Source organism: Anabas testudineus, chromosome 4, assembly GCF_900324465.2.
Source record: "Anabas testudineus chromosome 4, fAnaTes1.2, whole genome shotgun sequence".
Taxonomy (NCBI): domain Eukaryota; kingdom Metazoa; phylum Chordata; class Actinopteri; order Anabantiformes; family Anabantidae; genus Anabas; species Anabas testudineus.
In genome coordinates this window covers 17,155,562-17,180,301 of record NC_046613.1, presented here as the reverse complement: position 1 = coordinate 17,180,301, position 24,740 = coordinate 17,155,562, and the positions used below count along the sequence as shown (strand labels likewise).

The 24,740-nt window shown below is 40.2% G+C and overlaps 2 protein-coding genes across 3 annotated transcripts in view; both read left to right on the top strand.

Moving 5' to 3' along the window:
* Positions 1 to 21,707, top strand: part of mast3b (microtubule associated serine/threonine kinase 3b) — a 31,966-nt gene extending 10,259 nt beyond the window's left edge. Inside the window, exons 2-26 of one of the 2 annotated variants that reach the window (XM_026345575.2) lie at positions 42 to 130; positions 1,878 to 1,950; positions 3,888 to 3,966; positions 5,594 to 5,751; positions 7,080 to 7,155; positions 7,422 to 7,631; positions 9,385 to 9,486; positions 10,040 to 10,172; positions 10,899 to 10,966; positions 11,186 to 11,277; positions 11,518 to 11,726; positions 12,007 to 12,145; positions 12,787 to 12,919; positions 13,070 to 13,235; positions 14,143 to 14,244; positions 14,492 to 14,614; positions 14,892 to 15,004; positions 15,412 to 15,578; positions 15,791 to 15,912; positions 16,012 to 16,212; positions 16,428 to 16,654; positions 16,834 to 16,956; positions 17,067 to 17,203; positions 17,531 to 17,715; positions 17,904 to 21,707. In XM_026345575.2, the coding sequence (XP_026201360.1) occupies positions 42 to 130; positions 1,878 to 1,950; positions 3,888 to 3,966; positions 5,594 to 5,751; positions 7,080 to 7,155; positions 7,422 to 7,631; positions 9,385 to 9,486; positions 10,040 to 10,172; positions 10,899 to 10,966; positions 11,186 to 11,277; positions 11,518 to 11,726; positions 12,007 to 12,145; positions 12,787 to 12,919; positions 13,070 to 13,235; positions 14,143 to 14,244; positions 14,492 to 14,614; positions 14,892 to 15,004; positions 15,412 to 15,578; positions 15,791 to 15,912; positions 16,012 to 16,212; positions 16,428 to 16,654; positions 16,834 to 16,956; positions 17,067 to 17,203; positions 17,531 to 17,715; positions 17,904 to 18,982 (4,306 nt within the window). In that variant the 3' untranslated portion in view covers positions 18,983 to 21,707. The remainder of the gene's footprint in view (positions 1 to 41; positions 131 to 1,877; positions 1,951 to 3,887; positions 3,967 to 5,593; positions 5,752 to 7,079; positions 7,156 to 7,421; positions 7,632 to 9,384; positions 9,487 to 10,039; positions 10,173 to 10,898; positions 10,967 to 11,185; positions 11,278 to 11,517; positions 11,727 to 12,006; positions 12,146 to 12,786; positions 12,920 to 13,069; positions 13,236 to 14,142; positions 14,245 to 14,491; positions 14,615 to 14,891; positions 15,005 to 15,411; positions 15,579 to 15,790; positions 15,913 to 16,011; positions 16,213 to 16,427; positions 16,655 to 16,833; positions 16,957 to 17,066; positions 17,204 to 17,530; positions 17,716 to 17,903) is intronic. The other variant, XM_026345574.1, reaches the window with a different exon arrangement.
* Positions 21,708 to 22,296: 589 nt separating this feature from the next.
* ndufa7 (NADH:ubiquinone oxidoreductase subunit A7) lies at positions 22,297 to 24,049 on the top strand. The gene is made up of 4 exons (XM_026345876.1): positions 22,297 to 22,401; positions 22,637 to 22,686; positions 23,071 to 23,208; positions 23,827 to 24,049. The coding sequence occupies exons 1-4, from the start codon at positions 22,351 to 22,353 to the stop codon at positions 23,912 to 23,914; spliced, it is 327 nt and encodes a 108-aa protein (XP_026201661.1). The 5' UTR covers positions 22,297 to 22,350; the 3' UTR covers positions 23,915 to 24,049.
* Positions 24,050 to 24,740: the final 691 nt, after the last annotated feature.

Genomic DNA, 24,740 nt, shown 5'->3' with positions numbered 1-24,740 from the left:
CCTGTTGATTATTGTTTTCTTCTTCCATGTTTGTGCTCCAGCTGTCGTAGTAGCAACAGAAAGAGCCTTGGTGTTGGGACGCCGTCACCCACTCTGTCCCGGCCGTTGTCGCCGCTCTCCCTCCACACTGGTAAGAACCATTTTAATGTTTTATTACTTTTAACCCTAACATGTTCCAACAGGAGCACTGCTGCGTTAGCACGCTTGGCGTAGGCTCAGCAGTACATGCTGTGGTGCAGTGATCCAATTGCACATAGCGACTAGAATGCTTTGTTGCTTTTGTCTGTTCAGCACTGAGAAGAAAGAGAATATTGTTGCCGTTTTGTTACCTGTAGACACACGTCCACGCCCTTGTTGCACTGAATGAGCTGTCAGATCCTGTCAGAGATGCTGGTGGCAGCATGTGGATGGTGGTCAGACCAGTTTTATGCCAGCCTCTTTTGATGAACTTATTGCATTTGTATTGTTCAATGTACAGGTTGTTATCAGTATTTCACGGTGATACTAACATGTTTCGGTGTCTCGATGACCAAATTAAAATTATCTCACTCAACAGAACATGTGAAAACATAAAAAACACTAGAACCGAAATCACAGTTCCACAGTTGCCTAAATGTAGAATTTGACATGTCAGTGTTTCTGTAATATACTACAGTTGCATATGAGCACACCATGTATTACGCTGCTCAAGTATCAGCTCCTTTCACGTCAGTGTTTGTAAGACGTCGGGCACCTTACCTTCCCACACGCTCACTAATACAAGATTAAGCTTGTTCCACTTACTTGTACTGAAGGCTGTACCATGACCAGTGTTTGGTTGTCAAAGCAGAATATTCAAACATTAGCTATTGAGTAAAATCTCTGCTGAGTTGTTTTCTCAAAGACAGTCACTGATATATAAATATTACTGTGATTGTTAAAAAAATGTAACTTCAGTGTAGTGCTTAGTGGAGGCAGAGTGAAACCGAGACAGAAGGGGGGAAAAAAGTGTCACGACCCAAGATTTTGTCAACTTATTCAAAAACTTCTCACATTGCTACAGAGGCGGATGTACTGCAAACAAATATTTATTGTAACTGTTGAAAGAATGAATTCATACAGCAGGAGAAATTTTCTTTTTTTATCTACTTCCACCAAACAGCTTTCAGTACCCAAAAGATCCTTAGATACAAGATACTAGAAAGTGATTATCATTACATATCACACGAAAAAGGTAAAATATAGAAAATGAATTGGTTGCTATAGTAATAATAAATTGTTTAAGTAATTTAAAAACAAAATTATCAAATAATACCTATTCTAGCTTTTCTGGTTTGTAGATTTTTCTGTTTTTTGTGGTCAAAGTGAAAACTGAACAGAACATTTTATGCAATTATTGCTTTATTTTTTCATACTCAAATACGGAAGTCAATACGTATAACACATTTTCCATCAGCACTCATCTCTGGTTTAGCTTCTACAGGATAACTCATCTGCATTGTTTCATGTTACTAAAGGAAAATGAGCGTAGGAAGAGTTAAGGTAACTGAACAGGAGGATATTTCTATGGGCAGCAGCTCACACAGTTTACAGCCTTCTTATACCTTGAAGCAGTTGCACTCTATGAAAAGAGTTTTGCTCAAGAGCTCCTCATCCAACAGTATGTGGATGTGTTCTCTTTTGAACTCAATCACGCTGAGGATAATCTAATCACGGAGTACAATCAGGCTCTAATTGGCTACTCAGCCACTTGCATGTAACCTGCACCGAGAGTCTCCAGTGAATCCAGACCTTCAGATGATGAGAGCAAATTTCCATCTTTTTTCTGTTTTCATATGTTTATTGTTACAGTTCTGAATAGTAATAGTAGTCACTAGTAAATCTTTGTCCTCTTTCAGCCGCGAGCAGCCCTCTAGACAGCCCCCGAAATGTGTCGACCAACGCCTGCCTCAACTTTCCATTTGCCCGAAGGTATGTCTGCACTGGTCTCTTGAAACCTTTTTCCCCATAAAGTGTTGTATTTATTTTGTAAATCATATTAATGGTACTTTCCTATTACAATTAAGGTCTTGTCCATATAACAGACAATAAATAGATAATGACATAATTGTGACGCTACTAATTACCTTAGAAATTGCTGCATGAAGGAATTTTAATTAAATACTTTCTGTTTCTGTTTTGTACATTATCAAAATAGTTCTAAAATGGTTTTCAATCAACCACACATCAAAATTGCTCTTCACATTGAAGTACACAGACACTGTGTGGATATCATGAAGTAGAAAAACAGGCTGCTATTTTATAATCTTCTTGTCTGGCACTGCCAGAATGAATGCTCAGGGCACTTTACAGAATTTTTGGATTTCGTTTTTCAATTCCTGTTGAGCTTCCCAGAAAAATCTTGGCTCTACATGATGATTAATTACAGTCACACAAGCTATAGTTATTCAATTTCTGAGTGTCAAGACGTCTGAAGTTGGACAATTTGAACTAAATTAACCAAAAAAATCTATTTAAATCGATAAATAAATAAATATAATCAGTGAGGATTTCCTGTGAGGTGTAGGCTGTGTGCTGGAACAGAGGCATAAAGTCTGGGAGCTTAAGAGAAGCAGCAGCAAGGTGACTGTGGCTGACTCAGCCTGGAGCGTTCACACTCCCCTCCCCGCCGGGTCCTCTTGCAGCCGACTCCTCCTCAGCAGGATGAGAGCAGTTAGATAGAGGGTAACCCCGAAGCCCACTTATACATCATTCAACCTGGTTCCCATGGAAACACGCTTGTCTGGCTCCAGGCATGTGAAGCGTACAAGTTCAGCGGCACCTTGAAGACATCCAGTTTGAAAAATCACAAATATTTAGTTCAGGTGCTTCATCCTTCAATTTAATGGTAACAAAAAAGAGTGTGGCCTTTTAACTGTGATTTGCACAAACTATTCAGTAGGCATTATAATATCTTGACAATGAATGAATAATAACACTGTTTAGTGAGACTGTTTAGTTGAAATTCACAGTTAGCTAACAAAACTCATAGAAATAGTCACAGCAGACCATTACTGATAAATTCCTTCTTAATTCAGTTATCTGGGCTTTGGGTTTCGCCTGGTCTATTTAACATCACTGAATGCTGCTTGCTGATTCAGACTGCATGCAAATACATTTAATTTTGAATTAATTTTTGCACTCTTGCAGTTGTTTCATTCAATGTGTGAGGGAATTCTTTGTTTAATAACTAGTTTTCTCTGCTTTATTTCCTATTCGGTTTCAGTGTGACCTAGATTCTTTTGCTGTTTCACCAGACACTACAGTAACAAGACCTTTTTTCTGGCTCATGCTTTGAAGTGAAGATTTGTTTGTGTTATGTAAACTGTGTCCTCAAATTAATTTAGCTTGCTAGCTGCTCCTTGTATATGGACAAATGAAAACTGGCAAGGAAGGCAACATTGTCAGTACTAATCCCTCAGCTGAATGCCAGAGGTCACAGGATCACTTGCACAAGATTCCCAAAACTCACTGAAAACCTTTCTTTGCTTTTCTCTTTCTCTCTGTTGCTGTCGTGATCTCAGTCACTTGGCTCGCGCAGACAGGTAGCTTCTTTTGACATTTTTTCACTGTTGCTTTTGGCTTTTCATATTGGTTTTTCTATTATTTTTTCCACAAATCATCTTCTCACATCATAAGGCATATTGTTGTATGAAGGTTTTGGTCAATTTTCTAAAGTGCTGCACGAAACGAAATGCTAAAGAACACAGTGATGTATATGATTTGGGTGAAAAAAAAACCTTTAATTTCATGCTTTTGTATTCGAAGGGCTTCTCCATCGTCTGTTATGTAAGGAGTTTCGCATGTGAGATGCCAACTAATGCTTATCCTGCTGAGGCTTATGTAACATGCATGTCCGTTTCTCTCAGAGCTGAGGGCCGAAGATGGTCCCTAGCGTCCCTCCCCTCATCTGGCTATGGAACCAATCCTCCGAGCTCCACTGTCTCGGTAAGTCACCCTAGACCAGTGCCCCATCTTCCTGGGTCAGTGCTCGGTGGCCAGGCAATTCTAACACCTCAGTCAGCCCAAACAGCACATTAATTTCTGAAGTAGGGGACATGATGAACGCCAAGACCGAGATGACAAACCACTAATTGTTTTCCTCCATCATCTGCTTGAATGAGTCATTTTCACAGTCTGTGGGACACAGTGTTAGAAGTAATACACACAGTCTGTGTGTATGCATATTAATGAGGACACGACAAAGTGTGTGTCGCTGTATTGCTTATTAGATTAAATACTTACAGTGATGTTATTTTATGACAGCCTTTTTCAGCACAATACACAGCGTTACATATTTGTCACATTAACAATGTATTCAGGCTTTTTATTTTTTAACATTAAATGTTGTATTTATGCTAACCTGCCCTAAATGTGATTTTTGTTTTGTTTGGTGTTTGAAAAGCTGATTTACAGTTTGATCTGCACATTTTCTCAGAGGCTATCTATAAGAGCATGAACATGATGTAAATATCTTAGATCGTTGTCAGAATCTTATAAAAGGACATCTGCAAAATATCATATGTAAAATGTCTTGTCTAGTGTGGTGACCTAGCATTCAAATGAACAGCAGTGTGGTGAGCGGCGACAGTCTGCCATGTGGAGCTATTGTAGGGAAGTTTATTGGGTAGACCCGGGCACAGGTCTGGAGGTCAATGGGGACAATAGGGCTCTTTAGCGGCCCTTACAGCCCTATTCATACTGAGCCATTAGAAAGAGACTTCACAGATGTCGTCCCTGTGTCCCTCTTCTATTCAGAACACATGGGTTGCAAAATTGAACAGATTGCCAGAAACATACATCACATCCTGTTCCCTTTGAAAATACTTTATTTAGCACTTCAACACACATCGAAAATCTGTTATTTCAGTACATTCTGCCACTGGGCCCACTGAACTGCTGCCATCGTGAAGTAACTATGAATTTAGTATAAACAATTTAGTCTCAAGGTTCCTCCATTCAGTTACTTTTGTTAACAATTGAGAACATTGCTTAAGCTTCATTCTCAGATAGGAAGTAAACTCACGGTAGTATTTGCACAGTCTTAATTTCTACTACCCTTTCTAACCACGGTGTTTCAAATGCAGGATTGCAAACTTGTCTGAATGCATGTTTGTGATCACTTAAACAGAGCAATGCCACTGAAAAGGCAAGAATGACAAGTAGCTCTTCACAAAAGGACATATCACTGTGTACTGGATCTGTCACACAAAATGCTAAATACACCACCTTTTAAATCTGTCTTTAGCTTAACTTGTCTCAATAATGACTCCAAAGTGATTTTATCCAAAGTGACTTAGGCAAAGGCGTAAGGAGGTCTTGCCTAAGGACCCCTTCCAGAACCCTGGTGTCCCACATATGATGTCCCATGATGTTATATATATATATATATGTATATGTATATGATTCTTTTAACAGTTAGAATTCAGTGTAATTATAAAAACAATTATTTAAAGATTCCTTGTGCCTGTGTCCTAGGTAAATTAGCATTAAATATTGTAAATAGGAAAATAGAAACATTTGAATCTGGTTAATTGGAAGAAAATGAATTATCTCAACATGCTTGTTTCTGCAGTCCTCCTCGTCCTCCCAGGAGCGTCTTCACCAGCTTCCTTACCAGCCAACACAAGATGAGTTGCACTTCCTATTCAAACACTTCCGCAGCACAGACAGCATCACCGACGAGGATGGAAGGCCCTCGACGATCATACGACCACGGTCTCGGAGTCTCAGGTAGATAATTCTAATTCAGACTGCATCCAAATGAGTCTTGTTGGCAAGTTAATTACTGTTCACTGTGTCAAGGATGAAGGTGTTTTGATTCAAATGTTATTAGGTGCTGCAACTTACTGAATTGAAAACTGACAACATAATCGTCTATTACAATGTCAGCTCATATGAAATCTGTACAGACATTCATTAATATTTTTTATAAAATGAAATTTACCCAGCTATAGCTGGAAATCAAACAAGACACTGAAGTTTACTCCCACTGAGGTGACTACTCTTACAGCATTGATGCACCCTGAGATGGGAAAGTGTTCACCACCTGTACATTCCCATCGAAATTGTGTTTGACAAAACAAGTAGTTAAATTAATCAACCTGTGTAGGCTAGATGCTGTAATCCTTCCTAAGACATTAACAATTTTAGATTTCATAATGGCACTCACACGTGTCATTAGGTCATGAGGACCTTAGTGTCATACTGTGGACCGTCAGAATGTCATGCCTCTGGATGACCAAGACAAATTCACTAGTAAACACAGCTTTTGTTGTCTCCAGTGCCTGATTGATTACACATGCCCGATAGCTGCCAGGCAGGTGGAGATCTCACTGCAGAGGTGTCCTGTTCTGACAACTTTTGTCTGGCTCTGCTTTGCACTGTTTGTGTAATGTCTGTGTGCTCTGTGTTCTGGCACCATGGTGTGCTGTGTGTGGGCGTGCTAGCTCACAGAGCGCCTCAGGGATCTAGCTGCTGAACTGTAGTCAAGGGTGGGGGTAGTTTAGGGTGGGTATGGGGTTTCGGTGAGCTGCAGCAGAGTGTGTGTTGGGCAGCAGCCATCCAGACTAACAGAAACATCTTTCAAGACAAAAAATGGCTCAGGGAGCATGTTTGCTTGTGATAGGTTTACCCTCCATCTGTTCAGCCTGATCACGCAGGATTTTTCTGTAGAAATACCTCTCATCGACTGAAATGACTAATTGAGTGATGGTGGTGATTCATACAGTTTGGCCAGAAGAAACCTTTGCTTGTCGGTACAGAAGCATCTAAAAGAGACACAACACCTGACAGTGAAATCCACCCTGATGGCAGCTTTAGCAGCTTAAGAGCTACTGAAATCGAATGTTGGCTCGCTATGTTGCTTCTGGCAGGTTGGAAGTATCAGTATAAATATTGACCGCAACAAACCTCGTTCAATTAAAACCCAAACTATGAGCTCAGAGTTTGTTAGGCTGAACTGAATCGAAACAGATAATCATTGAATCAAATACTGATAAATGTCAAAATGCATTGTTAATGTGCTAACATACAAATGTGTTGTTTTGTTTCTGTTGCAGCCCTGGGCGTTCAAGTGTGTCGTTCGATAATGAGATAGTCATGATGAACCATGTTTACAGAGAGCGCTTTCCAAAGGTAAGATATGTGTAAATTCTTTTTTGCATTGAAATCCTAAGTGTTGTTCCACTTTAATAAAACTTTTTTATTCCAAAATCAAGTATGATGTAGACACTAAGCACAAATCTCAGCAGGTGGCAAAGCAATTGAATCATTGGTAATGAACTACCATATGAATCCACCCACAGTAATTTTATGGACATTTGGTGCTGTGTGGTAAAAATCATAATTACCAGTGCTTTAAATGTCTTAACTGTTTGTTTGTATGCTTGTACTCCTTGCAGGCCACAGCCCAGATGGAGGAGCGCTTGTTGGAAATTGTCACCCATTACTCTCCAGACAGCTCCCTCCCGCTGGCCGATGGGGTGCTGGGTTTCATCCAGCACCAGTTGGTCGAGCTGGTCAGAGACTGTCTGGACAAGTCCCAGAAAGGCCTGGTTACTTCCCGCTACTTCGCTGAGCTCCAGGAGAAGCTGGAGAAGCTGCTTCATGAGGTGGGGAAACAGCCAACTGATTTGTATCTTGTAGCTCTAACACAGAAATGCTGTGGGTCAAAACAATCTTTATATTTGTAAAATAAAGACGAAAATTAACTGAATTCTGTAATAAAGCTTTAACCATCAGCTGACAATCTCCAAAATGTGAACTCTGTCACTGGACGCTCAGATGTGATAACGTTATGAAAGAACATTGATCAAACCACAGTAAAATGTGCATTCAGGCGCATCACTCAATACCCGTCTGATGCCAAAGGCACACGCTGTAGATCAGTAGCAGAGTTTGTCACTGATGGTGAGAGGCACTTTTGTCACAGGTCTTATTTGTGTTGCGATAAAATGTTAGTTTCTATAGCAACCTCTTTCCCCTGTTCCTCGGCATGCTGTCAGACAGAAGGCATGGGTAACTTTCTGTACCTCCAGCTGAACTGATAAGTCTGTTCCCATACTGTGCCAAGGCCACTTTGTTAAAGTGTTTCAAGGACAGAATGACATTTTCAGACTTTTTTGTGATTTTGTTTTTTGTGGCTGAGTTTGTAATTTGATGTCTATATCAATTTAAATAAATTTTTTATTTTTGAACTTGCCTCGTGAGAAACAGCTTTATGAGCATGTAAGGTTTATTATTGATCAGTCACCAGTTATTGTCTCTATACCTGTCACCTCAAGTGCATCTCTGGCGGTAAAAGCTTGACGGTATGACCTCATCAGAAAGTTTGAAATGATGAGGAGAAACCATGAAGAGTTAGCCTTAAAGAGAATCACCTGAAGAACCATCAGGACAAAGAGAAATTAAAGAACAACCCACACCATTAGATGATCTCTGGGAATTTGAGTATAGAAATAAATCTTTGCAGAGTGCTTACCAGATGGTTTACCACTTAAACTTGATGCTCATATCCAAACTGACTTAACACTGAATGAGCATGTGAGAATTCTGTGTTTGTAAATGTTCAGTAGGAGACAAGACTGTTTGAGGAATCAGCTTTGTGACTTTGTGCTAAAAAGGCTGTCTATCTCTCACATAGCCTTATTGTGACTTTCACATGGGATTTTTGGTCTCATGTGATCAAAGGGTGAGAGGATAACCCATATAAACTTGCATGAGACAATGACAATGTTAGTCTTTGGAAAAAGATATACAGTAGGAACAGGTGTCCTGGTAGGTGGATTTTGTTGTGGTCTTGTCATGTTCCAGGTTGTACAAGCAAATGACTGGGACATAAATGCCTCGTATACCATGCAACCATTGTTGCAATAGTTCAGGCTGTCGCTCCAGCTGTCTAGAAGAAAGGCCATGGATGAGTCATTAGACTTCACCCCGCGCACACAATGATTAATCTAATATTTCCTGATAGTTCAAAGTGATGTCTTCTCTGACGCAGTACTGTCAACCAGTGTCTGTTTTATTTTGTCTGAATGCTATACCTATTTGCTTTGCACAGACTGGGTTTTATATAACTATTTCCTGTTGCAGTACAAAGCAATGCTACTGCTAGAATCTTTTGCAGTGTTGGAGGAAGTGACACTAGGGGTGGTAAAGCGTGCCCCTGCTTTTGATGTGTTATTTTTCCACTGGCACAACTAAGCTGATGACAAAGCTGTTTTATGTTTTTTTTTCACAACCATATTTTAATTTTGAATTCTTAGCCTCATAACAATAAACCTACCTGTCTTACTAATGTGTATTGGAAAGCATTTTGTAAACATCAGGTAAAATCTTTGTAAATTTTACAAAATTGTTTTCCAGGCCTATGAGCGCTCTGAAAGTGAGGAGGTAACTGTCATTATCCAGCTGGTGAGGAAGATCCTTATCGTAATCTCTCGACCCGCTCGCCTCCTTGAGTGTCTGGTAAGCAGAGGAAGAGAAAATCTCTTCCTAATCAAACATGAGATTACTTTAATTAAAATGGACAAAAGGCAGCTCACGTTAAAGGTGATCTTAAATGAGATTCTGACCTTTGTTGTTACTTTGAAAATGGATGTGTCTCTTTCTACTGTCAGTAGACAAAGGTTCCCAGTTAAATAGTTGTCACTGTCACAAGTAAACTCTGTTTATGTCCATTGTTCTGTATTGGTGTGATGAAAAGAAAGTGTAAAGTCATTCTGGCTACATAGAACTTTAATCTATTTTTTCTTTGGATGTGAATAGTCCACCAAGTCTATGTACAGGTTCAAATAGGACTATTATACAATTATTATACATCCTCCAGCTGAAAAGATTACTAATACTAGTCAGTTAACAGTGAATTGAAGAAGCCTCTTGGATGAGAAGAACATCTCATAGACTGTCCTTGCCCTTGAGTTGTGCCACTGATACAGATTAAAGATTTTTGCTGTTTTCTGCTTTGAGTTCAATCTGGTAGCATATTGCCACATTAATAAGGCTGGGTTGCTGTTGACAGGAGTTTGATCCAGAAGAGTTTTATCACTTACTGGAGGCAGCTGAGGGACATGCTAAAGTCGGCCAGGGAATCAAGACGGACATCCCACGATACATCATCAGCCAGCTGGGTCTGACAAGGGACCCATTGGAAGGTAAAGGAATTCATGATTAGCGCTGTCACCTCACAGCTATGAGGACTGAAGCTGAGGGCCTTTAAACTTTGGAGTTAGTTGCAAGGTGTCCTGCCTGAGTTTCCTTTGGATAGTCCCATAATCCAAACTCATGGTTAGATTAAGTTAACTTCACACTGGTTATCAAGCAACTATATGACCCTATATGTCAACATTGTTATAGGTCGTCATCCACACTGGTGGATGGATTAAGGTTTGATAGTATTGCCAATGCATGGAGAAAATTATAGTATAGTTGACAGTAGCTACAATAGAATGGTAGCATTGCTCAGATAATTTCTTCTTAACTAACTTGTAACATACTTTTATTATTATTGGTGTCCATTTGTGTTTTGATGCCACTTTGTTGGGATTGGAATGGGATTTAACATGAATCCAGGAAAAACGATTTGAACAAACAATCGAACAAAAACAAAACACAATACTGCTGCAGCAGTCCAGACTGGAGAAAGTTAAGAGAGCCTGAAATTCAGGTTTCGTCAGTTCAAAAAGTGCTTTAACCAGTTTCTGTGCACCTAGATAACTTTTACAACACACTCACATGGCACATCAGTTTCACAGAGTAAAGTTTCTAACCATGCACATATGATATATGATATAATATATAAAAAAAGAAAAATGAAGGACAAAGGCTTTGATTTACCCTTTGTTGTAATTTAATTAAAACCACCTCTCTCTGATTTCTAGATATGGTACAGCTTGAACAGTATGATGCCTGTCCTTCTGTGTCAGTGGAACCAGATGCTAATGTTGAGGTAATTACATTTTTCTTTTTATTGTACTGCTTAAAAATGTTTCCAAAGACACAATGACCCATTGTAGTGTAAATGAATACCATAACTAAGTTGGCCTAGGCTTTAATTCTTCTCAAATAATCCTTTTGTTTCTATTAAAGTTAATATTTCTACTGTCTTTTATTTGTAATTTGCCCATATATTAGCTATTAGCATCATGTTTCCTCTGCCTTCTTACAGCCTAAGGCCCCACAGACGCTGACTCCAACTCGAAGAAAACCTCTCGAGAGTGATTTTGAGACTATCAAACTCATTAGTAATGGAGCTTATGGGTAAGAACAAAGAGCCACAAAGAATTTAAGAGCCAGCTTTTGGTTGTTACTTGCAGTGAATTTATTATATTATTATAATATTGGAAGAAACCATCAGATCAATGTGCAGAATACTGGCAAGGTGGTTTTCAACTAACCTTCTGCAGTATGTTGCCTTGTTCTGTGCCTGCTGCTTACTAAAGGCAAGAGAATGTCAGAAAGTGCTGATAAGAATAACAGGTCTAATGTGGTTTTTGACAGGGCTGTGTATCTGGTCCGCCACAAGGAGACCCGCCAACGTTTTGCCATGAAAAAGATAAATCGCCAAAACCTAGTCCTGAGGAACCAGATCCAGCAGGCGTTCGTGGAGCGGGACATCCTAACCTTTGCTGAGAACCCCTTTGTTGTCTCAATGTTCTGCTCCTTTGAGACACGACGTCACCTGTGCATGGTCATGGAGTATGTAGAAGGTAAAGTTGAGGGAGCATGCTGTGACTGCTGCGTTTTCCATTTTCAACATTTAACTTAATCTTAATTGACATTGAGCAATAATGTGAAACTTCCATGCGTTATTTGATTATTTATAGCTTCTAATAATCAAGAGCCAAAACTGCAGTGTCTAGTTATACATGACAAATGTTTTATGTTGCTTGGGCAGCAACTTGGCAACAAAAAAATACAAGGGAAAGGCTAAACAAATAGCATGCTATGCTGTGATTTCAAGTGTTTTTGTTTTTCTTTTCTACTAAGGTGGAGATTGCGCAAACTTGCTCAAGAACATGGGCCCACTTCCTGTAGAAATGACAAGGATGTACTTTGCTGAAACAGTCCTGGCCCTAGAGTATCTTCACAACTATGGCATCGTACATCGAGATCTCAAGCCTGACAAGTGAGAACACAAACTAACTGCTGCTGAACACCTGATGAGGTTTTTTTCTTTGTCAGACTAACTCATATATTTTCTTCTCTTGGAAATATGGAGCTTGACCCAACTCTCACCCAATACTCTTGTAATTTCATTAGGATTTATTAAATTACACATAATAAAATTACTAAACAGACAAGGTTTGTGTTAATGTGAATCTGTTTCAGAAAAGTCAAATTATTGGCATGAATCAAGCAAAGAAAACGTCTAAGGAGATTGATTCATCTGACTGAAATTGTAAAAGAGTGGCTCAGGGAGCATGACACATAATTTGCACAAATGGATTGGCCACCATAGAGTCCAGACCTTAACCCTATTGAGAATCTTTGGGATGTGCTAAAGTAGACTTTGTGCAGCAGTCCAACTCTCCCATCATCAATACAAAATCTTGGCAAAAAATGAATACAACTTGATACCACAGTGAATGTGTGCCCCAATCGAAGAGTCCAACGAAATATTAGAGCGTATGCGACTGTTTTTTAGATGTGCAGTGTATTTGGTCCTGCAAGATATGGTGTCTATGGTACTGACCTTCCAAAAGTCAAATGCACAGGCGGAAAACTTTTTGTTATGTTAATGGTGTTTAATGTCTTTTCACTCAACAGTTTATTAATTACATCAATGGGCCACATCAAGCTGACTGACTTCGGTTTGTCTAAAATTGGTCTGATGAACATGGCCACCAACCTGTATGAGGGTCACATAGAGAAAGACACAAGAGAGTTTGTTGATAAGCAGGTGAGACAGTTTCTGATGTAAGATACAAACCATCTTTTTGCATGTGAGAGAGATGGCGATTTTTTTGTTGAGTTGAGATTTTATATATTATATTGTGTAATCTGATTCTGTTTGTTCATACTGTCATGTTTCTCTTGTTTGCATGTGAAGGTGTGTGGCACTCCAGAGTACATTGCTCCTGAGGTGATTCTCAGGCAGGGCTATGGAAAGCCTGTGGACTGGTGGGCAATGGGAATCATCCTGTATGAATTCCTGGTGGGCTGTGTCCCGTTCTTTGGAGACACTCCTGAGGAACTTTTTGGACAAGTTGTCAGTGGTGAGTGCTGAGTGCTGAAAAGTGAGTGCAGAGAAACCAACAAATGTAATGTATTTACTACAGAATACCAAACAATATACTTAGATTTGTTTTTTAATCACCCACATGCAACTGTTAACTAGAGTTGGGAAACAAAACTCATTTCCAAAGTAGAACCAAATCCAAAAAGTAAAGTATTATTTACCCGTAGGAGAACGTCAATTTTGGCTTTATTTATAGATTCTGAAACATGGAGACAATAGTGCACATGTCATTTGATTATTATACGAGATAACATGCATGACTAATGTTACAAGATACAACAGTGTCTGAGTGTGAAAAATGTAGCGCGGTAAACAGTCAAGTGTGGCGGAAAAGAAAACGACAACATGCTAATTAGCTGCAGGTGTAGTTGCACATCAAATGTGACCAATCATTGAACCATTGAATCTATGTGAAAGACAGCACAACGTCTTCAGGTCTCCAAGGCTGAATGTGTCATCAACCAGTGGTAGTACCACTTAATTGACACTTCGAGTAGAGCCAGGAACAGTTAGCTGCGACACACTGTTGTCTTTGACAATAAAGGGAAAGCTGACCAATGAGAAAAGTGAGGAGATACAGTGAGTAGGGTGGAGTTACATCCTTTCTCAGTCGAATCTCTGTCATTTAACATTTGACAAGATAGAACAGTAAGAAAAAAACATCTGATGATGATAGTGGTATTGTGTGGTAAAAGAAATGCCCTTGTAATGTTCCCTGTGTACCTTGGGGTGTTTATTTATATATTAAAAAATTCTTTGGAGTTGAAACGAGTATCGATAAGAACCAGAACTGACAAATGATGGCCAACATAACTCTAGGAACTATGTTATTATCCCATCTGTGAGTCTCTGACTGACTTTAACACTATTTCTGTGATTTGCAGATGAAATTATTTGGCCAGAAGGAGATGATGCCTTACCTGTTGATGCCCAGGACGTGATAACGCGCCTGTTGAGGCAGAGCCCTTTAGAGCGACTGGGAACTGGTACTGCCGACTTGATTCGCTTCAGTGAAAAAGCTGCAGATACATTGAAAATGTCATCGTTTGTCTAAAAAGGATTGATTTCTCCCAATATTAAAATCCAGCAATATTATTGTAGCAGAAGGGGAAATCAAAACAGTTACTTCCTCCTAAACGTATTCAGATTAACCATTATAATGTTCTTATTGATAAGCTAGTTTAAACTGAGTGAATTTTAGTGAATTGACCGTTGAAAACTGTGTGGTTGCAGGTGGAGCTTCAGAGGTCAAACAGCATCCATTCTTCCTGGGTTTGGACTGGAATGGACTCCTGCGACAGAAAGCTGAGTTCATCCCTCAGTTGGAGGCGGAGGATGACACCAGTTACTTTGACAGTCAGTTCCACTTGAGATTGTATAAAATATCTTCTAATTATTTTTACATCTTGACTTATGCTTAAGGAGCAAGTTTTTTCTCACATTTAAAACACAGTAGAGCAAATAACAGTATTTAGTTGTGTAACAACAACACAAACTTGTGATTTGAAACATCTTTTATTGAGAACAATGATTTGCAACTATTCAGGAATAAAACCATTACAGACTGGACTCTTTTTGAGTTTTTGTATGAATTTCCCAAAATTTTGTCTTTTTTTTTTGTTTCTGTCTTCAGCTCGATCAGAGCGCTACCATCATTTAGCGTCTGACGAGGATGAAGAAACCAATGATGAAGAGTCTTCCTTGGAAATAAGACAGTTTGCTTCCTGGTCGCATCGCTTCAGCAAGGTGGGGGCTAGATGTGCTGGAAAACGAAAGCTTTGGGGTTTTTAAAAAGTGTCTTTTGTAGGCACGACAGCATTATTCTATGGATAGACAATATTTTCCTTAATATACCCTATTTGGATTAAAAGATAGCAATTATTTGGCTTTCTGGTTGTATTATGTGTTATTAATAACCAAATAACAACACATGGAACAGGTTAATTATAAAAAAAATGTACTGTTTTTGCATGCAGGGTAAGACCCAGTGTAAAAAAGCACAGATATGAGATACTTCAATTCGTTATTATTTGCATAATGAAGTAGAATGAAGCATGTTTAACATGGCTGCAAGATGATACAAGCCAACATCTTAAATTGTCACGCACTCATGTCAACTCACTTTATCACACGCTCTCTCACATGCTTTACAGGTTTACAGCAGCACAGAACATCTGGCCACGCCGTCCAACCTGAGTTTCTCCTCTGACCGTAGCCACAGTGAGGACAAAGAGGACCGTGGAGATATGGGAGGACTTAGTCCTTCTCTCAGTCCAGCAGATGGCACTGTGGATCACAGACACGCTGGGCGCATGGCCAGGTTGGTATAAGTTTAACAGACAATGCTTGTCATAAGCTTGTACTCTTCCTCTATTTCTTGTAGTTAATTCCTTGTATATTATAGTCTTGTCTACGACTTGGAGCATTAGCTAGTTTCTCTGTAAAAGCAGGAAGCAGTCAAAACACATGTTTTGCATGATCAGTCTTCTTCCAGTTGATTTACTTGTCCAACTGGTCTGTGGTTGCTTGTAGCCTTCGCCCTCGGGCCTCTTCCAGCTCCTCCCAGTCTGAGAGAAGCCCCAGCCCTCTGGTGATGAGCAGCACCCACAGCCTTGAGACAATGCCCCGCTTTGCCCTCTCCACTGATGATGAAGGTAGATCCAACCTGATATGTTTTTTTAATGTTGCTGTTAACAAAATGTATCAGTGCTTATTTACAGTTCCATGTTTAATTTAACCTGTGTTATGTGCAGCTGAGGTGGTTGTTTCAAACCTTCGGAGGATTAGGATTCGCAGCAACAGCACTGGGGCCAAGCACTCATCCCCCAAAGACCCAGCAGGTCCTCGACGCTTTGGTAACCAGCTGGAGACACCAGACAGACAGAGGCTTCCCTGTGGAGGAAAGGTTCCCAAGTCAGCCTCCATCTCAGCTCTGTCTCTCATTATTACCACAGGTACAGAAAATTATCACCACCTAAGATAATTAATTAGACAACAGATTTAGGTGTTAGTTGATTGAAATGGAAAACAAGATGTTACCCAATTATGAAAACTTAAAGCGCATAATGGAAAGCAGCTTTCAAATCAGATTATCAATAGGTTCTTAAAGACATGGACTGAAGTGTATAAATGTGAATATTAACGCTGGAAAACTACTGGCCTGTTGCAGATGACTCGCCCAGCTGCCTACAGCCTAGTCCCATCTCTCCGCGCTCACTGTCCTCCAACCCCTCATCTCGTGACTCCTCGCCCAGCCGAGACCTGTCGCTCAGCCCTGCCAGCGTGGGGCCTCCCATTGTCATCCACACCTCAGGGAAGAAGTACGGCTTCACCGTGCAGGCCATTCGGGTCTACATGGGAGACAGTGATGTCTACACTGTGCATCACATGGTGTCGGTAGGTTTGACTTTTTAAACTTTAAACTAATAATTGTCTTATAAGACAGAATAACTATAATGTCTATGTCAGGTGATTTGTTTACACAGCTGCAGAAGAAATAAAAAAAAAAGAAAAAAAAAGTGGTTATGTAATGGAATGAAACTTCTATTACACTCACTGTGTTGCTTTTTTAACAGAGTGTGGAGGAGGGCAGCCCAGCATACCAGGCAGGTCTCCGCACTGGAGACCTCATCACCCACGTAAACGGAGAGTCTGTCCAAGGCCTGGTCCACCCTGAGATGATAGAACTGCTGCTGAAGGTGCAACAACTCACAATTCTATAGCAGTCTGTCACTTAGTTTGAGATTTAGCTTAGTTTATTTGTTCTTAGCACCAATTAACCATTACTTTACTCTTTTGAAATGTGCAGAGCGGCAGCAAGGTGGCGCTTCAGACCATAGCACTCGAGAACACCTCAATCAAAGTTGGTCCAGCTCGAAAGACCAAACACAAAGGGAAGATGGCGCGTCGCAGCAAGAAGAGCAAGAAAAGAGATAATTATGACAGGTGATAGTCTCAGATTAGGTTTCCTCTCACTCTGTGCAGCTCTGCAGTGTTACTCATCCCTTGTTTACTCTGTTGTTGGAACTGGTGGATGTAAGAAATAAAAAAACAACCTGCAAAGCTCAGTCCTCTGTCTCCCTCTAATGGTGGTGAAGTTAAAAGTGATCGTTTGTCTACTTTGATTACATTCACTGCATGGTATGTACAATTTAGTAGTAAAGTACTGTAAAACAACACAAACAATACATCCCTCCATTGTCATTGCCATTGATTAACTCACTAAACCACACAGGGTCAAATATCTAACTCTTTCTCTTCTTCTTCACCAAGGCGACGAAGCATCTTGAAGAAACTGTCCAAGCAGAGCACAGTGATGCACAGCAGTCGCAGCTTCTCTTCAGGTCTCCATCACTCGGTGTCCTCCAGTGAGAGTCTTCCCGGCTCCCCAACACACAGCCTCTCCCCCGGCCCATCCACTCCCTGTCGGAGCCCTGCACCCGACCATCAGGCCATTGGTTAGTTGAGGGTTCAGTGTTATTGATGTGGAAGTTAAAGTGTTCTTCCGGGTGCAGAATCATGGGGCTTAGAACATCAACAAACAAAGTTTCATGTGCTGATTGTGTGGAAAAAATGAAAAAATATTGTACATATGAAAATTACGATATGCAGTATATGTGAAATTATTTTACTCTTTTTTTTCCAGAAAATAACTCGCCTCAGAGCACATCTCCTTGCTCCAGCTCTCCTAGTTCTCCTGCCGCACACATCCGCCCCAGCTCCCTCCACGGCCTGGGCTCCAAACTCAACACTCAGCGCTACAACAAGGTGGGCCGCAGGAAGTCCACTAGCAACATACCCCCCTCGCCACTGGCCTGCAACTCCTCATCCTCCACCCAGCCTATTTCCCCACAGCGTTCTCCCTCCCCACTGCCGGGCTTTGCCAAATCTCTTCACACCTATCACGGTAAAACCCTGTCACCACCCACTATTGTCAGACACATAGTTCGACCCCGCAGTGCTGAGCCGCCCCGATCTCCTCTGCTGAAGAGGGTGCAGTCGGCCGAGAAGCTGTCTGGAGTGTATCATTCTGATAAAAAGTCGTACACCGCCCGCAGGCACACGCTGGAAGTACCGTTTTATGGTGAGGGTGACCTGCTGGGTGACTCTGAGGCAGAAGGTGCTTGTGGAGGCTCTTACATCGGGACCGATCACAGTAGGCTGGGGGGATACATTGGCAGCCAGAGGATGAGGGACTCTGGGATTGAAAGATCAGAACAGCTTGTCGTGATGAGAAAGCTCAACCTATCAGAGAGGCGCGACTCCTTTAAGAAGCAGGAGGCAGTGCAGGAGGTCAGCTTTGATGAGCCAGAGGAGAAATCCAGCACCATGGTTACAGTGACCTGCACAGCTCCAGGAGCCCAAACACAAACACGGCAGCCACAGCAGCACAGGACAGCCTGGATGGTCACACGACCCCAGACCAGTGAGGAGGTGGAGCTGGAGGTGCCGGTGGTGAGGAGGTTCACTCTGGTACCCCAGATCGCTGTGCAGGGCTCGACAGAGAGTGAGGAACAGGATGAATGGGAGCCATGTTCAGACGGAGAGGAAACCGATACAGATAAACCTGAGCTTGATGTCAGCGTCTCATCTCCACAGCAACAGGCTGACCGCAGCTGCAGTCAAGCAGCAGAAACCACTTCCACTGGTCCACCAGGTGGACTATCAACACAGAAGACTAAGTGCAGAGAGGAAATTACAATAAAAGGGCATCAGAAAAAGTGATAACTCACTCATTTCAACTTCTGATATCATGTCTTTTCAAGTCTTTAAAGTATAACACAAAACACTGCTGAGGAAAAACTCAAGTGGTTTTTAGTCTAAGCCAGTTAAAGTGGAAGCTGTAAACTCAATTACAAACCGGACGTAAGAGAGTGGGAGATGATTTTACTTGAATTTTTTTATTGTAAATACTTGCCTCTAGGCATTGCAGACTTTCTTGTTGTATTTATTACATTTGTAAACTATGAGTCAGTGACAGGGAAAGATAGAAGTTCTCATTTGTTAAGTAGCCAAGGCTCAACATTTTTGTATCCATACTATGTGGTTTTATGTCTTTTGACAGGATTTTTTTCTATAAATGTCTATTTTTAAATGAATGGTTGTGGTACAGAGTAGTTTAACTGGACCAAAAGGTATGAGAAAATTTTTCCCCCTTTGTGTCTGTTTAAATGTGAAAGGTGCAGCTTCCAGAAGTGTAATACTTGATCTTCATAAAATTAGGAATATCGTTTGGTTCACACTATGAGCAACATGATGTTTCATGATGCCAGATGCCAGACAGATGCTGTAGTTCCATATACCATACACTTTAAAACACAAGCTCTGGACACGTTTTTTGCCAGAGGTTATACCACAGTAGCCAACATGCACTAATTAGGTAACAAGAAATTAAAAATACTCAAGCTAGCAAAGCTTTTTACAGCTGGAATTCTTTTATTTTGCATTAGTCAGAATTATAACAACTGTGAGACTGTCAAAATAAAATTACTTCCATGTTCCACTTGTTAATCATATTTCTTACTGTATGAATTTGTGGTTGCAGCATTGTTTTTTCTAAAATGTGGAATGTGCAGGCATCAGTGCAAGGGAACATCAAAAGAGTTGACTCAAAGTGTGTTATGTGCCATAACAACAGTGTTGTGTTCTCCAAGCCATATCTCTGTAGACAGAAATGCCAGTTAAAATTATATTATTTTAATCTCAACACAGCTTGAGCTCTTTTTTTCCTGCTAGTGTTGTAGTCAAGACAATATCTAAAATGAAGCTCTGGATGTTGTACACTGATGTCTATGGCTGTGTCATGTAAAGTTGGTGTGATACAACATCACAAAGAAGAAGAAAGTTTTCTTCCTGCTCACTTCCTGGCTCCTGTAACAGTGATTCAGCATGGCTCTGCGTCTTGCTGTAATAGCTTGTTGTTCTCAAATCATGCATGTTGCAGGAAAAAAACAAAACACTGAGCAGCCCAGTTGAGTCTTCTTTAAAGCCAGGAGGGAACACAGCTATCTTTTTGTTGTTTGTTTGTTTGTTTGTTTGTTTGTTTGAAACATTTGATATTTACTTTTAAACTTACTTTTAGTGAAGTGTTGCATAGTTGTGGTTCTGGAGTATTTTTGTCCTGAAACTGTAGCGTTTGTCCTTGTTTTTTCACAAGCATGTGAGATACACTATGCCTAAATGACCTGTTCCTACTTACTTTACCGTGTATCGGAGTTTACATCGGGGAGGGAAGTGCACTAATGTATTTTGACGTGACTTTTATAACTAAATGTTGAAGGTACATTGAAAATGGCAGAGAGACACATTTACAGTACTTTGAATCCAAATCCAGGGCTTATTTGAACAAATGTTTTATGTCTTTGTATAGTTCACATGTTGGATGTATATTTTGATAACAAGGCATGATAATGCATAATAACAATCACAGTTTGTGGCACAATTTTGGGGACTTGAAGGAACGCACTGTTTGTTTGTTGTTGTTTTTTTGTTTTGTTTTGTTTTTTTTACAAAACGCCTCATCAGGATTCAGAAAAGTATTTTACATCCAGCACAGATCGGGTTTTACTTTTTCACTACAGACATGGAGTTTTGAGGGTGATTGTCTTCTTAGTCGGTGGCCTTTGCGCCAACTTCCTCTCGAGTCTTCTGTTTATATAGCATCAGATTTGTTGATGTGTTACTTAAGCTCCTCTTCCTACTTTAAATGCTCCTTGAATCTTGTGATGACGTCCTGACAGGATGCTGTTGTCGTGTTTGTGAACAGCACAGGCAGATCTCTGTATGGCTCAGTTATATTTGCAGTCTGACAGAATTGTTTACAATGAACAAACATGCTATGTACTGTACAAACATTTTATATCATGTGGCTGTACGTGATGAAACTACTCTCTTTGATACCATAGAAAAAGAAACGGCAGTCATAAACGTTATATATCTGTTGTTGTTTTGAAGAAAATGTTCTTTATGTAATTTAGCATACAGCTGAGAAGCAGTTTGTGCATTCATGTGCACGTAAGTGGATTTTACACTGTATGTACAATTCAGATATTCAACCTGCAGTCTTAACAAAATATGACCCATCTTATTCCTGGTTACTGAAAAGGCATAAATCAGTATTTTTTTAAACAGTTTTTGATATGACCTGCTTTCTCACACAAAGTCGCTGCTTTGCTGATCTCTGCTGGCTGAAATTTTCATGACAGGCGAGAGCTTCAGCCGCTGCAGGTCAACACAAACATTCTCAGCTGGTGTTAAACTTCCTCTTTCAGAACAAACTAGCAGGTCTAACTGTTGTACATGTGCATGTGTTCCCCTGTGAACTCTTCTGTTCAGTGCATGCTGCATGAGACAAGCACACATCTGTAATACTTGATTGCATGGTATACCGGCGTGGTCGCCCTGTACTGTGTTTTCTTGTGCAACAAATAAAATTTGTATTTCTCTTTGACTCTTCTTTGGTCACTGGTCTACTAGTGTTTGAGTTTTGTGGATGTCAAGAGATGTTATAATCACACAGTGGTTGTACTCAGCTCAAATCTTATATGTAAGATGAAAATTTACAACTATGCTGTACAAGAGTTAGTAGCCTAAGTGTTTAAGAGCATTAAGTTAGCAGTAATCACAAAACAAACTACATTACAAACTATTTCCACAATCAGACAGATATTTGTGGAGGGTATGTTTCTCTCATGCACCAACCTTACACAGAGAAACATTGCACAACCTCCTCTGTCAACTACATCTGCAGGTCCTCTTGAGCTATGAGGATTTTACTTTTACTTTACTGTGACCCTTTAGCAGACGTGCAGATGTTGTGTGTTGTTTCAGATCCTGTCTTGGTGTCTGCACTTCCTCTTTAACTAAGATCCTCAGTAAGTTGCTCACAGTCCAAACTAAAAATATATGGTGTTAATGACATAGTGTCATAGATGTCATAGATAGGAGTAAATGTGTAAATTTCCTTGTAAGTGATCTACTTTCATGTGAACAGGTGCTGCAGTTCACCCTACAGGCCGCCAGGTGTCAGTAATCTACTGAGGAGCCTTAGTTCACGCTACAGAAGAAGCTGTGTGTCCTTCACAACAGCAAACATGGCGACTGCGACCAAAATCATTCAGAGGCTGCGGAATTTTTTATCAGGGGTAAGGAACAAAACCAGGGACCGGTTCTGAAGTGAGACTAGTTTGTATTGTGAAGCTGATATTAGTTTATCTCCGCAGTACGGTGTGGATCAGCGTTTGTGTAGCTGGTGTTAGCTTGTAAGAGCTAGCCAGTTAAGCTAGCTGCACGAATGTGAGCTACATAAGTTACTGGACATGAGAAGTAGAGACTTTTTAATTTCATATTTAATCCAGCGGTGCATCTTTTCTTTTACAGCATGACCTGCAGGCCAAACTGCAGCTGCGATATGAGGAGATTGCAAAGAGGTAAAACACCACAAGTCAATGTTATAGTGGATAGAAGAAATATGGTAACGTCAGGTTAACTGCTTCTTCTTATTGTCGCCAAATGTTTTAATATTTATTGTATAGTTATTTCTGAGAACACCATAAACTTGATAAATAGTTATATTTATTCTCCTGGTGGAGAAAATAAATGCATTATGTACAGTTCATGATCCTGTCAATCTACTTAAATGATTCTGGCTAAATTTAAAACAACAGTAAAGATTATTATGAGTTTCTAATTAAAACTAACATACCTGAGTGCACAAAGCACTAAATCTGTCTCAGGGGATGTTATCACTTTGCATTCACATCACACATAGAAGTAAATTGTGTAAAAAGTTTTTTTCTTCTCCTTCCATTCAGGACGCAACCACCACCCAAGTTGCCAGTAGGCCCGAGCCACAAGTTTGCCAACAACTACTACTGCACCAGAGATGGACGCAGGGAATCAGTACCACCCACAGTTGTCATGTCTTCACTGAAGGCCATCACCGCTGGCAGGTAAGTGCCACAGCTATCACATGAATGTCTCATTTTAGTTAGATTAAAATGGCATCCATAGAAAGCAAACATGGTGACAAGGGTTGGCTTACCCATCCATTTAATTCATGGTGAACTGTAAAGTGTATGAACTGAAAAGTGTTTGACCACAGAGCTGATACAGATCAGTGTAATAAAACATATTTTGCTCTTAATTTATTTAATTAGGCAGCTGTGACCCCCTCCTGTGATGTTTACTTAAACATCACAGGAGGGGGTGTTTGCAAATACAGCAGATTAAGAATCTAGAAAAGCACTCAGGCTACAGTATATAAATGTATTTATGTTCATAGTTGGACTAAGTGCAGCCCCATGACAGCTGGGTTAGGCTCCAGCACCCCCGTAACAGAGTGGACAAGCGGAGAAGAAAAGTGGATGGATGGATTTTAAATACTTAATACCAATAACTAATTCAGCCATGTGCTGCACAAGGCCATAACAATAATCACTGTGTCACTATTTACTGACTAGCATTTTCATAAAACTGTTAGATGCCACAACAAATAGTCTGAGTAACCAACATTTTCTGTTTCTAGTTTTTAGCCTAATCTTTGACTGCTGTGGTTTGATTTCTTCTAGCCAAGTTGCTAAAGCCCCAAAGCTCCCAGTGACTCCAGGAGCTGCATATAAGGAACCACCACTCTCCACAGACCAGCCGTACCTCTGAGCAGCAGAACTAAACCTTTCAGCATCGCCAGCCTCATTTCTCCATCCAAAACTGCTGTAGAGGCCTGACAACAGCAAGTGCTGGTTGTATTGTGTACAGTAGAAAATGTGAATAAAATGTTAAATTTATGTTTAAGATGTTCTTTTGTCAAAGTGATTATTTTTGTCTAGATAAATGTGAAATCGATTGCAAATTATCAGTACTTATTGTGCAAATAAATTTACATTTAGTACTTTGTAAGGTGAGGTGCTATGTGAGACACTGAAAATGATGAATGGGAAATTGGGACAGGGAACCTGTTCTTTCCTTCCAGATAAAACACTCCAGCCTCACCAAGCGCCAAGTTTAGTTAATATAAGTTGGGTTTACAATCACACTGAGTTTTACACCTCACTGATTCCAGTGGGACTTTTCCATTCTTAGAGATTAGAGGAGGTGTAATCCCCTACATCATTAGAAACACCTGTGGAAGCATGCAAACCCTTAGAAGAGGTTATTAGGATCGTACAGGTGAGTAGTTAACAGATTTGAACCTTATGTTTTAGGTAAATACACTCAATATAATAACTAGTGATGGACGATTTTAATTCGTCATTGTCACATTTCTCAAGCTTATTCTGATATTTTAACCAGGTCGCATCGGTGCTACCTGTTATTTCTATATTTATTGGTGGAAAAACGAACTGCTGAAAAACACACACACAGTCATTTAAAGTATTTGAACCATCGGACATTAGGTTTTACAACACTACAGCAGATAATTGAACACAGTAAATTACATATGATAAACAGCCGTGACAATACCTTCAATACGCATGAGTTTTTA

What these genes read in the sequence shown, in the direction of transcription:
- ndufa7 (XM_026345876.1), top strand. Translation starts at nt 22,351, where the DNA reads ATGGCGACTGCGACCAAAATCATTCAGAGGCTGCGGAATTTTTTATCA. An exon ending in TGCGGAATTTTTTATCAGGG is followed by an intron (nt 22,402 to 22,636) that starts GTAAGGAACAAA and finishes TTTCTTTTACAG; the next exon opens with CATGACCTGCAGGCCAAACT. An exon ending in TATGAGGAGATTGCAAAGAG is followed by an intron (nt 22,687 to 23,070) that starts GTAAAACACCAC and finishes CCTTCCATTCAG; the next exon opens with GACGCAACCACCACCCAAGT.